Genomic DNA, 16,038 nt, shown 5'->3' on the forward strand with positions numbered 1-16,038 from the left:
GTAATTGTCTGCAGTAATTTTCACGAACAGTTCACATGTATACAGCTCCTTTCAAAGAACGTGCGCAGACATTTATTTATAATATAATATATAATATAACATTGGTATTGGTATATCATTCACTCCGTTTCATCTGATATGTATTTCTGCAGGTTGTTTACCTAAATCATCATTTGATTGTATCTTTAAACTTGTGTTCTCATGGGTACTGTTCGTCTTCATCGCGTTTTAACTTATTATGCGTTTTTCATGCTACCAAATGTTGTGTGAACATCGTTTCTTCTTTTCTTTTTCTTCTGTTTTGTTTCTGTTTGACGTTTACATGAATTTTTTTTATGGTTCCTAATGTCTTTCTATATTATTTGTATTGTACACATTGCACTTAAGCTCGACCTCTTTCGTCCCCCCCCCCCTCCTCCATTTAATGCGTCAGCAGTATACTTTTGAAGTATTGTTACGGTGTCTACTTTCTTCGTTCTACTGACCTTATTCGCTTATCTTGACAACCATCTTCGATGGTTTCTACACATATTTTTTACTTATGTATACGCACCACCATGGGCGCTTATTTCCCTCAGCCTAAGGGAACTACAGGAATATAACTGCGTTCTTGGACCGTTCTAGCGCCTTTCTTAGGGCTGCGAAGCTGTGTTTAACCACTTGTCGTCTCTGATCACCCTGTTGAGTTCAACGGTGACTGTAATCTCTTGCATGATGTATTACGAGTCTTTAATACGTGGAAAAACTCCTGACAAAAGATTATTCTTTAACCTCATGTGTACCATGATACGTGGCCCGTCTTTCCATAGCCCATTAAATGGTGCATGCGACAATTATATACTTCTTTTCGCGGCAATCTTGCGTTTGCTTCGGCAAGGCCTGGGTTCGCATTGTGAAAAACGTGCGTAAGGAATGACGGCGACAGATTTATATCGATAGCGAGCAAGATGGCAGCAGAATGGGCAGTCAATGGCACATAATTTCCACGAACCTTGTGGATCTTATCACATACGTGTACGTGATTAACATATTCCATTTAAGAGTGCTACACAGCACTTGACAAGGTCGTAAATTGTTCGCATCGATAGCGACACACTGAACATCTGTAAACACACTAGAATTTTCATTAGCGAAAGCACTGCGGTGGCGGGTTTCTTCTTTTTCGACCAGGGGTGAGTCTGAAGCAGAGGTAACGACATGGCCTGACGACGACGTGATAACGACGATGATTTCACGACGACGGCTGTCGCTGTCGGCATTACGGAAAGCGCGGCCGGATTGATGGATGGTCAAAATAAACCACAATGGAGCTTTGAAGTGCCGTCGCAGCAAAATATTGTTAACACACAAATTTATGCTACTGCACAACGAATTATTTGTTGAGGGAAGAAAGACGACGATTTCAGCTACAGATGTTGCATTCGATCAGCTCGTGTTACGTGTCTTGTGTTTAAAATTCCTACTTGTAATCAGACTGTATCGAGGCATTGAAGACGCAGAACACGTAACACAAGCTGGTCGACTGCAATGCACGTAGTCGAAATCGTCTTCAGTCAACAAAAAGGATCAATGTTCGGTAGCTTTTATTTATGTAATTTTGTTTAGAACTAAGGAAGCTAATGTTGAAAAACAGAGAACGCACGGTTCGCTCACGAATAGAACACAGTGACCGGACCAGGAAGGATCAGTGTGTTCATGCTTCAAATGAGCATTAGAATATGAAAAAGGGTTCTGCTTTTTCAAATCAAGTCCATATGCCATGTCACGCTTCTTTGACTGTGCGGAGCGTTTCCATGACAACGGTAACACTAACGTTTCTGCCGTAGTAGAGGTACATAGGTGGGTCAAATTCAAACGCACTTGACACTTCTTTAAAGCATCCCCTCTGAAGAAACTGTTTCGACCATCCAGAGCAGTCAGAACCACAGGCGAGAAGAAATGTGAGTACATTTAAAAACATCCACATTTAGAGGGCGGAACTGGGGAAGGTCACTTAATGGAAAATTTTGAATTTAAACCAAACCGGCGCTAGCTTTCAGGACGACAATGGCAAGAAATACATTGACAACGAAAACGAGGACGTCACTACAGCGACGATCACCGCACAGTGGCAGAAACATCGTAGACCAGGGATCCAATCCTGGGTCGGGCTAACTGTAATTTTCGCAGGAGTAGCGTAAACTGAGATAATTTGTACTGGACAGAGAGATAGGAGTCATAAGGCAAAGGCAGAGATGTAACCAGGCTGAACCAGGTTGGCTACCCAGCACTGAGGAAGAAAGAAAGAAGGTTGGAAGATGAGAAGTTTGCACTTTGCCCAGACACAAAAATCGCGGCTGCGCTTCTTGATGTGTTGGCTTTATTTATGTTGAAAATTCAACGCGTCTTGCACAAGAAGACGAAGAAAGAGATATGTGTCAGCGTGTCTCTTTCTTTATTTGTAAGCCGTGTGAATTTTCAACGTGAGCAGTTTTCACTTGCACCGCCTTCTCCAGCCGAGGAAACTTGACGAACGGGACAACAATATCAGCAACGGATGCTGAGAAACTGGGTGGAGCAGCTTTGGCTATTCTCTCGGGAAAACGAGTACGACGTTAAATATTCCTTCTAGTCGTACGAACGACACATATTTGAGCAACAGCTTCAGAATAATTATTTAAAATGCTACGGGTCTGCAGAGTCTATACCATCACTGCACGAAGCTGGCTCGTCGTTATTGCACTGTTGTGGGAGGGCATAGCTTGGCAAAACTTAATCGCATACATTGCTGTCAAAGGAGTTTCTGACGAGTGTGACTGTTATCCGTGCATTGCTTCTGACTAGCGCCAGTAGCTAGTACGAGTGAATGGTGTTAGCATGTGTGCTCTTACTTCTCATGGTAATTACTCAAGGTCAAGGGAAATTGTAACGTGGCTCAAATCGAAATACATTAGACGTTCTTAACCTCGACGAGTCGGAAGCACATCGGCCTTATTGCTCTGTAAGCGAAATAAACAGTTGTTTGAGATCTCAAACTCTTTTGAAAAGTTACTGATGAGAGATTCTCAATCGCATTTTGGTTATTTTCAGCATGGCCTATGGCAACACAGAACTATTCAGAATCATGTTTCATCACGTAAGTACAGCATGCCAAGCCGCATTGAGAGCCTTCAAATATGTGCTGCAAGATTGCTTCAAAACCGACAATGTGTAATTTTTCTACCATTATATCCTAGCCACTAAGAAAAAGCATAAATTATACCCAAGTAAAGAGGAACAGTCTAAATGCTGTCATGAACCCAGTAAGCTAAGGTGCTTCAGTTAGAATAAACAAGTTATGCTCTCACGACTTTCTTAGTGGCTTGTGTTCGACTGATTCATTTCGAGCAATTTCTAAACTTGATGCTATTACGCAACTTATTTCATTCGTTGGAAATTTGAACATCATTTAAAGATGCTTCGATTTTTTACACGTGGTTTTTAGTTATTCTAACACATTTTCTGCTTTAAAAGATCATTTTTTTGTGTACATAATGCTCACAAAAGACTAAACAAACATTCGTCATGTCTTCCGTGAACAAAGAACTCTGCAAATTGCTTAGAATACCGATATCTCAGATCAAAAAATTTGAACAGTAGGCTACGTCACAGTAGTAAGGCACTTAAGCTACTTAACCCATTAAGAAAACAAGAAAAAAAGATTAACGATCTTCAAGGACCTTCTGTTCGTTCAGTGAACACTGACCTGAAGTGGCTGATACGTCAAGGAAGCGCTCTTAAAGGAGAACGTGCACACATCCTGCATAGAATCGTTTTGTCGTAATCTCTCGTCTCTTGCAAGCCGGCCTTCGATACAGTGCGGCGTCTTATGATCGCTGGCGAGAGGTAAACAGATACCGCCAAACACCCTTCAGATGCTAAGCAACAAAAGTCTTACAGCATACGCTTAACACGTAGCCGGCAAGCGTTCAGTGAAATAGAAAAATTAATCTTCCTCCGCTTTTGTAAGCTTTGTTTCAACGCCCTTACTTTCCCCTTGCGCTGTTTCTCTTGCTTAATTATGTTTCATCGTGCGGTTGTAACCAGCCAGATATTCAGCCCCTTGTATCCCCTATAAAATTATTGGCCCTCTATACCGTTAATTATAATGCCACTTATCCAAGCTCGGGACTATAACAGATATACTAATCCGCAGAATACTAACAACGAACATGCCAGATCTCTCATCAATATTTCTCGCGCCTAAAAGGGATATTAGGGTGAGCACAATTAAACTTTCTGAAAACTCATAATGTGTACGAGTCAACGTTCCCTATCTTTTGTTAGTGCAAAAATTGTGAACTAAATACTCAAATTCACGAGAAAACTTCCAAATATTGTTCCGTCATTAAAAGATCACTTTTAATCATGTAAATATGATTAACAATTCTCGCTTCTTGCGTTGGATTGTAATCTATGCTGACTTTTATGGTATGAATTTATGGTGACAACCACAGCTAAGTATCTGCGGCGTCAAGGACTCCAGCTCTCAAGAGAAAAATTTTCCATGATTGCATTCATGCGGAAACGAATGACTAGGTATCCGATAATCGTTAACGGAATAGCGGTACCTGCAGTAACACCACAGATTCCTTGGCTTAGTCATAGACCGGGGATTATCTTGGTCAAGACACGTCGCCACACTGAAGTTAAAACTGAACAGTTTTGTTCACGTCCTTCGCGGCTTTGCAGCCACAAGTTGGGGCCCCTCAGAGTCGTCATTACTCCACTTGTACCAAGCACTATTCGTACGGTATATACAGTACAGTATGCCGGCGCTCTCAAACATGGGAATTAGCTGTGTGCGCACGCTGGAGAGCATTCAAGCTCAAGCACTGCGCACATGTTTGAGCCTCCCGCGATCGCGTCACCCAATGGAACAATAGCGGAACCTCATGCTTGTCCTATTGGTGTGTACTTTCTCTGCGAGCCTCTTCGACTGTACCTTCGCGTGTTGACTCGACGCAGGCACCATCCTCTGTCATCACTGCCTGCCACTCACCCAAGTTCCAGCTTTTCAAGGACTCTATCGCGTCATCACAGTGTTCTGCCGTCAAGATTTTTTCCCGCCTGGTATTCCGAGAATACCCCCGTAAGTTCTGCCTAAACCTTTCGTTATATTGCAGATTCCTGGAATTACAAAAAAAAAGTCATCCGTTGCATGCATTGGCCTCAAGCAACTTACCCTGTTTTCCATTTCTGCAGAGTACGGAGATACTGTACACGTGTATACCGATGGCTCCGTCACACCATGTGCCTCCACTGCAGTCTTCGTCATCCCACATATGATCATCGCTCGGCGGTTTAAGCTAGATCATAGGTCAACATCAACTGCCGAAGAACTTGTTGCTATGCGGGAGGCACTTAGATTTTTCTCCAAGGAGCCTCCTCATACATGGACCATATCCTGCGATTCCAAGCCAGCTCTTCAAACGATTGACTGTGTACTCAGACGGGGCCCGCATTATTTGATGGCTACCTAAATTAAAGAGCATCTTGACCCCGTGAATAGAAATAGTCACAATGTCAGCTTTTAGGGGATACCTTCTCACTGTTGCGTGATAGGGAACGAAAAGGTAGACGCTGAAGTGAAAACTGCTTTAAATAATGCTTCTCAAGTACGCATTGTTTTCACGAACAGACACAAACGCCCTACTTCGCGTAATACGCAACCGTACGTTATATCATCAGAAGCCAACAAACATACACCAAGGAAAACACAGGGGAAATTACTTGTACTTACTAATTGAAATAAAGAAATGACAAATTAATGGCAGTGAAAGTGGATGAAAAATCAACTTGCCGCTGGTGGGTAACGATCCCACGTCTTCGCATTACGCGAAGAGCATCGCATGCCACATTGCAGGGTCTCGATGATACTGTAAGCAATATTGTATTAGACTATTAGAATAAAGATTTCTTTTTCTTCCGCAATTGTTCATGTTCTCTTAAATATTCATTTATCAACAGGCCCGCGTGAACAACCTAATGGCTCCTCACCCTGGTGAAGGGGTGTTTTGTTTGTCCGGATGGCAATACTAACCGTGCGCCAGTGATGCTCATTCTCATGAACGCAATATCGCATTATCGCAGTACCGTGACTCTTCCGTTATCTATATGCACCTCGGAGGAAGCCGCTTGCCACACCTTTATAAGGCGCGTCACAGTCTTGTCTTCTCTTCCGGACTCTATCTGCCTATCCACCGTCGTATGCGAACAGTGCAGACGTGGTGCATTCTCACGCTCACCCTTTGATTTTTTTTCGAAGATGGTATATGATAAAAATTTTCTGTAACTTCCTTGCACAGGTAATGCACTGGGTTGAGCCATAAACAAATGAAAGAAGGCACCGACTGTTTGACCATGTGACTCCTTTTTTGGCCGCCCATGAGGGAACGCCCAAGTGATGATAACACAAGAGCGAATTTAGATGAACCAATGCCGAGAGTTGCTTTTCATGTCTTGATATCATTAGCTCACACATCCGCGGGCGTCGCCAGTTCTCGCGGTGATACGGTACTTCACAAGTGCTTTCTTTTTTTAGAGGTTTTATCAATGCCTGGCCGGCAGGCTTCCCTATTGATAGCTTCGCTTTCCGAAGGTCGAATTTATAATTGTTTTCATTCGTAAGTGCCGCTTATCAGGCATTAATTAATAATTGGTCAGCCACCTTGGCTAATATGTCCGACCTTACAATTGGCTGGTATTTGATCGTACGAAGCACTTGAGCGTGAGGTGTCCTTTGCGAATGTGGGCTCGATAAGATTTCTGCACGCCACGTAACACGTGAGCTAGGCTTGTGTTGGCGTGATGAGATCAAATACTGAATAAGGGCCGCACTACGGGAACACCCACGCAGATTATCACGCAAACATAGTGAAACTAGCCATCAACAATTTCTGAGCAATCATCGCTTTCTTGCATCTGTCTACTGCATGACCTCTAACATCAAATTCGCGCATAAGATGGTCTTGTCGCCGACATGTTGGCGAGCTTCGCGCCAACTGCATAAAACAGGTGGCGAGTGAATATTGCAAGTTTCTTGGCAAGATAGTCAAGACACTCAACAATGTGTTCGTTGCAACAGACTCATCTTCGACTTTGCCTGTTAGAATGCACATGCAAAGCAAACTAGCCGTCTAATTGCCGCAGACGCCACAGTGTCGGGCAGAATCTCTCCTAAATGTTACTATAAATTCGATGTTCTGTATTTGCGGTCACAAATGCCTTAGTACTTGTACAGCAACAATTGAAATGGCGCCATACTGTGCTCCGAATCACGTCACATTTTTCTCTAGCTTGAAATATTGTAATATGCTGAACAGCCGCTTGTAATGTTTCTATCTACGCAGTTATAGCAAAGGCAGCCGAGACATGCTGACTGTCGATGACTTTTCGAAACGGCAGACTAGTTAAAGCTGAAAAATGCCTGCCTACAGTAGAAAAGGGGCGCTCTCAGCTAAATGTTTTTGAGTAGATATATATTTCCATCTCAGGCACTGGGACACTTCTCGAGAGCAGTGGCAGCTTTTCAATGTCGTTTCCATGTGGAACATCGCAGGTACAAATTCGTTCGCATTCAGTCATTTCGATTGCTTGTATGAGTAGCGTGCCATAACACGATTGCTCGATTAATCGGAGATGCGGCGGGAAGTTCATATGAGCGCAGGTTCTCATGTCTCCGTCGTTTATTTCAGTGGCCGCCATATCAAACCGCCATGTATCGGGATGGCAAGCTGTTCATGGCGGGTGCCGGAGGAAATGCGCTCAATGCTGTCGCCAGCAGCTTGAACTTCACGTACGTACTCTTTCGGTGGACTTTTGGAGTGCTTTGAACACTGCGGCATATGTGACAGGATGCTTATCTGCTATTGAACAACATGCAAAACAGAGCATGTTACATTGTTGTGCAAATATTACAATAACTCGAAGTCGCCGCGTGCGAAAAGAAAGGCTTTACAGCTTTCTTTATGAGTAGAATATGTTACTGGGCGAGTTGTTTGAAGTCTAGGAGGCGCATATTACCGCGACGTGGAAACAAAAACTTAGTAGGAGGGACTACGCAAAGAACCAAGGGAGCGCTAACGCTCTGTGACAGAGGAGAGGAATATGCCACGCATGAGCTCAGCGCTCACTCTTTTCATTCCTACTCCCTCCTACTAAGTCTTTGTTTCAATGTGGCGTAATATATAAGCCCTACCTCTTTCTTTTGATATAGCTTGCATACTTCCATTGCTTGTCTTACAATGTATATATAAGATCGCATGTGCTGATTGACCAGAGACATACATTGAAGAAAATAAATAATTCAACAGACTAATCAGACGACACGTGGACCTTCGCCTGAGAGTGCAGTGGTGCTTGCGACCATTAACAAAATGCTGTCCACAATACTGCTTTCGAAAGAACCCAAATCCTGCAAACAGAAGCCAACCTTTGAATAAGAAAATATTTGAAGACGTCCGAATATCCGAAGCACTTATGAGTTGTGAATGCGAAAGCGTTAATGTCAAATTGAACGCCACAGTGCAGTCCTTCGAGTTTTGAGCAGCGAGCAATGTACCATAGCGCTGCGTGCTGCCGGAGCCAGCAAGCAGCCGCAACCTGCGGTGCCAACGCCGCATGCCACCGACGTCCTGCGCGACGAGAGACCGAGGAAGCAGCAGTAGCCACTGAGGCCAGCAGGCGCGCGCAGCAGCTAAGCCTAGTTAGGGTGGAAGGGAGAAGTATTATGAACCCCCGTCGGCTTTCGCGAGCGAGAGTGAGGTTTGACGTGGCGTCGTGCGATGCCCTCTCCCCTAACGCAACACCTGGCGTGCAAGCGCTGCAGCAAGTTGTTTCCTTCGCCGGCTCTGCTCCGTCGAGGCGCTCTCGTGATGTGGCGTCGCAGCCAATGACGTGGCGTCGCAGCCAATTAGACTTAAGGTGCCGTTTCGCTGCTACAGACTACAGTCGCCGGCTTTTTCGCTCAATGGGCCTTCTGACGCTATTTCATTAAAAAGTTGTTACACGAGTAACATGCCGAATAACTTCAATGTTTCAATGATAACCTCGCGGTGATATAGGTACAATCACGGCCTGACCGCCTCAACAAAGATGAGAGGAAGAGGCCACGCAAGATCTGAAGTCGCTTTTACGAAATCTCCAGCGCCAACCCCTGATCCAATCACCGCTTCTGTCCCGTAAAAGCAATGAGTTCACGTTAAACGCGCTTCACCGATTACCAAGATATTTTTTTTGCTTGCAAACGTCGTTTAACCGTGGGTAAAAAAATTCGAATTAGTCTCGAAACTTTGCTTGTATGGTAAGTCACAGTCTGTGGTTGGATGCGTTATTGATAATTATTTAACACAAGCGCATACGTAAATTTGTCAATATGGTTAGCTTTAAAGTTAGTTTTTATTGGTGCGCATCTAAAAAGTTCTAATGCTAAATAACCAACCAACAAAGCGATCACTGAAGGGAAAGAAATGAAAAATGAAATACATGCAACCGGCTGTACAAGCCTTCGTAATGCCACATTCTCGAAACTGCTAAAATTTGTGCAACCTGGGTGCGTAGCGTAGAAAAAATTGCAGTTTCGCCCAAAAGTCGAAGCATCGATTGCCACAGCAAAATAGGAGGCAGCCACACGAAGTAAGGACAGTAGTTTTATTGGTCGTATAAACTTGTAAACATTCACTGACTAGCATAATTACCAAGCGCAATGTCACGCGCGCACAGGTAAACATGAACACATCTCACTCAGTGCTGAGATGTGTTCTCGCTGTCAAAACGCTGAAGTGAGGAAGCGCAGCAGCAGCCGCAGCAGCATGCGAGTTCACCTTCGTGCTGCCTCTTGCTCCAACGCAAACTAAGCTTCGAAAGCACAGCTAATACCTGCACTCGGCGCGCCTTATTCTACATCTCGGATCGCTTTGAAGATGAGGCCCGCGGGACCCCGCACTTTGTCAACATCGCCGATCATTTTCAAAATAAGACGCCCGCGCCGTGCCATACGCAGCTGCCGCCGAAATAGAACACGCCCTCCCCCCCTCGTCCCTCTCCTCTTCCCGGTGCCTCGCGCGCGACGAAAGACGGCGCGCTTCCTCCCTGCTTTCCTCCATTGCGTGCGCTAGATTGTGTCGCGATCATCGGGTGATTCGCAACTTTCTCTCGCAAATACAGCATACGGTACGCGGCGACGATGTTATCGTACTTGGACTTTATGCGGAACATCACGGTGACGGCGACGACGACGGCAGAAATGCGCCTGGAGTGTCCATAGTATTGCCATTGCAAAAATAAAGGAAGCACTTCGTAAGTAGTGCACCGAGTTGCATCTTCATATCCTGTGAAATCTTCGCCTCGGGTTGCAATTTTTCTCAAATGACCACTAGTCAGTACCAGGAAGTTAGCGGCAATAATTTATGCCTGCTTAAAGTCTCTGATTCCCGATTTCCAATAACAAAGCCAGAATGCCGCTTTCTTTTCAGATACACGCTCATACAAGCGCTTAACTACGGTGTGCGTTTGCCGAATGGATCATGGACTGGAATGGTCGGTGCTCTCCAGAGAGGGGTAATAACTCAGCTATCCAAAGACGAGAAGTGCGCGAGTGCTGCATGCTTATACGGCATCTGGCTGCAATTTCTTAAAGCCTTTATAAACATTGTCTTTTCATAAACCATTACTCAAACTTGTTATCTGAGCTCATTGCATGCAATCATTTAGCTGGCTCGTGAGATCATTTACTTCTGCTTCGCTCATTAACGAGTGCTAATTTGCGACACCCTTTAGGAAGCCGACGCCGCCATGTCTGTGATGGCACTAAGCTACGAACGACACTCCATTGTGCGCTTTGGTCCATGCATTGACACGATCGCTTTCAGCATGCTGTCAAGCTCTTCCCCAGCTCACTTTGACGCCTTCAGCTACATCCACGCTTTTGGCATTGAGGTAAGCTGGTAATAGACAGTTCATGTTCGCGCTGTCACTCGGAGTTTATGTATTGTAGCGTTCCTTATAAACGCAACTAAAAGAAACACATATCGCAGTAGCGACTGATGTATTCCGACATTTTATTGTAACTAAACTGACTTGCTTGTCTTCCTCTTGCTTCGTCCCGTTGGTTCTTCCTATTTTTTCGTGGCTTAAATGCAGCACGCTTCCCCTTCCCTGCCGAGCAAAATTTGATAGTCATGCCGTTATTTCGACTCCACTTCGCTAATTTAGCACTATGGAAGGTAGGTCCATTGTCGCACATTATGGTCTTTGCATGTCTAAAACATTCGGCTTGAAGGAGAGCAATGACGCTTTGGGCGTCTTCCTTTCCTGCCTTCGCCGTAATCATTATGGTGCATTCGTCTATGCAAAGTAGAAACTTGCGTTCTCATGACACCTTCGCCCGCTTTTTTTAGCTCCGCAAAATCCAAGTGAACGACTTCAAAGGGGACTCGCGAATGCTGCGGAATGATCGTGAAGTCTGTCGCCTGTCTCAACTTCACTTTGTTTACTTGATATGTGTGGCCCAGTGGCATATCCATACGTAGTTAATAATATCTTCTTTCATATTTGGCAATGTAAACCACTTCAGTAGCTTGTTGTTTGTGTGCCAAAACCCATCACACCCACCTGGCTCTGTATTAAGATGGTAAATGAGAAGTACCTCCGGGACCATTGCCTGTGACACGTGATACTTTCCATTGGTGTCTTTCGTTTCTTTAGTGCCTTCCCACAGCTTCACGTCATTTATCTGTTCCGGGTATTTGATCGTTTCGGAGACAATGAATCTGGTCACGGTATCTGCATCGGTGAGCCGCGGATCAGGGCGGTGCGAAATGACGAAATCAAATTTTTGCAGATAGTTAATCCACCTTGCAATGCATCGTCGTGGTTGTGCCATATCAAGAAGGTGCGCTGTTGCAATCTCAGCGCTGACGCCCGTTGTTGCAATCGGACCGCTGGCACGAGTTGTTGCAACTGGGTCGCACGCCCCAAGGGTAGCGTTGGCCTGGCGGCCTGGGGCACAACTGGAAGTATCCGAAGGTCCTGGCAAAGCATGAGTCGACTGCTAACAGAACAACTTGCTTATTTTAGCATCGTAAAAGAGCGGCCGTTCAGGTCGACCGAAGTGGAGAGACGGGAGAGCACACTTCTCGACGGAAGAATTCGGAGCCTCTCCCTTGGCGTCCGGGGGCAGCTGCTTTTATACTCTCGCAGTTGAGGGGAAGAAGGAATGCCTCGTCAGAGGCGCACGTGATGCGGGGAACGGACAGGCTGAGAGACATGTTGAGACGAGTGTAGTGACGCATCCGCCGAGCCGGCGCCGGTCAGACCTCCTCGCTTCACACTTGGGGAGCTCCTCTCCCCGGCTGCCGCGCTTTGACAAGCGTGGGCACCACCATGCACACACACACACACACGCACACTTGAAGACACGTGGCACTGAAACATGCCTGGACGCGCGTGGCGGGGAGGCGTATCGGCGGCGCTGAACGGGCCAAAATGTCCGCCGCTTTGAACGAAGCCCCGGCGTCCGTTGCATCCGCGCCGGCTATACCGCGCGTCGTAGGCGAAACGTAACAGACCGCCCCGCCGGGGGAAGGAGATCCCGATGGTCAGGGGACTGCATCCGCTGTCCGGAGGGATGTCGCTCGATGATGCTCATAACCGAAGTCGGGCGTCCTTCGGCGTTTCTTGAGCGCAGCGCACAGAGAAGACCTCGTTCTCACGTTCAGGTTCACACAGGACACTGCAAAGTGACTTCGGGAGAGTTGCCATTTTTCTCTCGTTCCCAGCAAGCGTTCGAGGAGCCTAAGCACGTACTCCACCACGACTGGGTCGTCGCCCCTGCCTTCCCACGATTCTCGAAGCATGCGAAGCGGAGACCGCAGCGAGCGACCGTACACCAGCTCAGCTGGCGAAAACCCCGTAGCTGCATGCGGCGCGGTCCTTAATGCAAACATCACCCAAGGCAGACACAGCTCCCAGTCAGTTTGTTGTTCAAAACACAATGCTCTCAACACGCGCTTCATGACGGAGTGGAGCTTCTCAACGGAATTCGACTGTGGGTGGTACACTGAGCTGTGTAACAGCTTTACCCCGCACCTTTCGAGAAAGGCTGTCGTCAAAGCGCTCGTAAACACCGTGCCCTGATCTGACTGGATTTCCGCAGGAAAACCAACTCGCGCAAATATGGACAGTAGTGCATTGACTATCTCAACTGAGCTGAGTTCTTTAAGCGGCACTGCTTCAGGGAACTTTGTCGCTGGGCAGATCACAGTCAAAATGTGTCTGTACCCCGTGGCTGTTACCGGCAGAGGTCCCACTGTATCAATAACGAGCCGTCTAAAAGGCTCCGTAATGATAGGTACCAACTTCAACGGCGCCCTCGATTTGTCCCCTGGTTTGCCCACCCGCTGACAGGTGTCGCATGTCTTCACAAAGTGGTCTGCGTCCCGAAAACACCCTGGCCAATAGTACTCTTGCAAGAGACGGTCCTTAGTTTTCTTAACTCCTAGGTGTCCGGACCACGAACCCCCATGCGACAAGCGCAACAGATCCTGACGGTAGCACTGTGGCACGATCAGCTGATCGAACTCCACTCCCCTGCGGTCTAGATACTTCCGGTACAGGACCCCACCTCCTTCCACAAAACGAGCATTTTTCTTGGCGATACCTTCCTTGACATTGCAGCGTATGTTTTCTAGGCTGCCATCTTTTTTTTGCTCGGCTATCAAAGCAGACCGGCTGACTTTTAGCAACCTATTAAGTCCGTCTGACGTAGGCGCGATGAGCAAATCTGCAGATAGCTCTTCTAACTTTCCCGTGTCGGGCATTTCCTCTCCAGCATCTGGTGCCTTTAACGCTACAGGCTCAATTTTATTCAGTTCGGGCGTGCTCTGAATATCAGCTTGCTGCGCCTCTGACCCTTTCTCATTGTTCGACAATGTCGGCCCCGCAACTACCGCCTTTGCAGCGAGCTCCCGAACCTTCGATCTGGTTAAGGCCTGAACGCTAGCCTCACCAAACAAAAGCCCCTTCTCGCGCAGGAGGTGATCGGACCTGTTCGAAAATAGGTACGGGTACTGGGGGGGGGGGGGAGGGGCAGCATAGATGACACTGCCGCCTCCGTCTCGAGTGCTCCGAAAGGTCCTTCAATAAGCACTTTTGCTACGGGCAGACACACGCTATGAGCTTCCACGGCTTGCTTGATCCATGCACACTCGCCCGTGAACATATCGGGTTCTACGTAAGAGGGGTGAACTACATCCATTGTAGCTAAGGAATCACGAAGCACTCGGCACTCTTTCCCGTTCACGAGGAGGTCTCGCATGTAAGGCTCGAGAAGCTTCATGCTCTCGTCAGTGCTGCATAATGACAAAAACACGACTTTTGTTTTTGTTTCTGGACACTGCGCCGAAAAGTGACCCGGCTTCTGGCACGTATAACAAACGCGCGCTAGCCTCGTCTCGAACCGCTTTCTGCGTTCGCCTTCGGCTGCCGCCGTCTCCTTACGTTCGGTCGGACTGCTTTCACTCGCATCCGCACTACGTGTGTCCCCCTTTGCTCTCATGGGCGTGAATTTCGGCCTCTCAAACTTGGAGCCAAATTCACCCTTTTGACCGTCCTTAGCTCCGCGAGCCCGACGCGTCACAAACTCCTCGGCTAGCTCAGCGGCTCTAGCCACCGTACTAACGTCTGGCCTATCCAAGACCCAGTACCGCACGTTCTCAGGTAACCGACTATAAAACTGTTCTAGCCCGAAACACTGCAGAACTTTCTCGTGGTCACCAAACGCTTTCTCTTCTTTGAGCCACTCCTGCATGTTTGACATAAGCCTGTAGGCAAATTCTGTATATGACTCACTTTTGCCTTTCTCATTTTCCCGAAACTTCCGACGGAAAGCCTCCGCTGACAGCCTGTACTTTTTTAGCAGACTCGATTTCACTTGGTCGAAATCCTCTGCCTCCTCTCTCTTCAAGCGAGCGACTACGTCGGCCGCCTCGCCGGGTAACAAAGTGAGCAAGCGCTGTCGCCACGTTTCCCGAGAGAACCCCTGCTTCTCGCACGTTCGCTCAAAGTTAACCAGGAACAAACCAATGTCCTCTCCAAGCTTAAACGGCCGCATCAGGTCAGTCATTTTGAACGATACTCGTTCTCCTGCACCGTGTGCCTGACTTCCATTACGAGCGCGTTCTATCTCTACCTCGAGACGCTTCATTTCCAAAGCGTGTTGACGGTCGCGCTCTTTTTCTTTCTCTTGTTGCTCTCGCTCTTTCTGTTCTTTAAGTTCGCGCTCCTGTTTCTCTTTTTGCTCTTTAAGGTCGCGCTCCTGTCTTTTTGCCCTCTCCTCAATGGTCTCAAGGCATTCCGACAGCTCGTCATCCTCAGCTTCTAACTCAAGAATAGCCCTCAGCAGTTCTGGTTTTCTGAGTTTGTCCGAGACATCCAGACCCAACTCTCTTGCAAGCTCCAGCAATTTCGGTTTGCGCAACGACTTCAAATCCATGGCTGCTCTGAATGCTGCTTTCTCTACTGCCTACTATTGTCTTGCCGCAAACTAACCCGGCAGCAACGACAACCACAATTACCAGCTCTGTCTCTGACACTAACAAAAGCCTGGCAAAACTCAGAAGAAGAAAGTCCCGCACTCACCAAACCTCGCAGCCAAGAATTCAGCGCAGTCGTTCCGCTGCAGGCAACCAGTCATCACACAGGGCTCGTTGCACTGCTCCCGGATGGTCGTTGTGCTGCTCAGCATACAGTCAACTGCATATCTTCGCTGCTGGCCTCCATTGTCGCGATCCCACCGCTGCCACCAGTTGTTGGAATCTCAGCGCTGGCACCCGTTGTTGCAAATGGGTCGCAAGCCCCAAGGGTAGCGTTGGCCTGGCGGCCTGGGGCACAACTGGAAGCATCCGAAGGTCCCGGCAAAGCATGAGTCGACTGGTAACAGAACAACTTGTTTATTCTAGCATCGCAAAAGAGCGGGCGGTCAGGTCGACCGAAGTGGAGAGACGGGAGAGCACACTTCTC

At 47.2% G+C, this 16,038-nt stretch overlaps 1 protein-coding gene across 5 annotated transcripts in view; it reads left to right on the forward strand.

The window, feature by feature from the left end:
- Window positions 1-16,038, forward strand: part of LOC126531136 (glutamate receptor ionotropic, kainate 5-like) — a 193,160-nt gene that overhangs the window by 163,644 nt on the left and 13,478 nt on the right. The window contains exons 2-5 of one of the 5 annotated variants that reach the window (XM_055070983.2): window positions 3,070-3,115; window positions 7,716-7,816; window positions 10,494-10,578; window positions 10,798-10,956. In XM_055070983.2, the coding sequence (XP_054926958.1) occupies window positions 3,071-3,115; window positions 7,716-7,816; window positions 10,494-10,578; window positions 10,798-10,956 (390 nt within the window). In that variant the 5' untranslated portion in view covers window position 3,070. The remainder of the gene's footprint in view (window positions 1-3,069; window positions 3,116-7,715; window positions 7,817-10,493; window positions 10,579-10,797; window positions 10,957-16,038) is intronic. The other 4 variants (XM_072288284.1, XM_072288283.1, XM_072288282.1 and 1 more) reach the window with 4 other exon arrangements.

This window comes from Dermacentor andersoni, chromosome 5 (assembly GCF_023375885.2).
Source record: "Dermacentor andersoni chromosome 5, qqDerAnde1_hic_scaffold, whole genome shotgun sequence".
NCBI lineage: Eukaryota > Metazoa > Arthropoda > Arachnida > Ixodida > Ixodidae > Dermacentor > Dermacentor andersoni.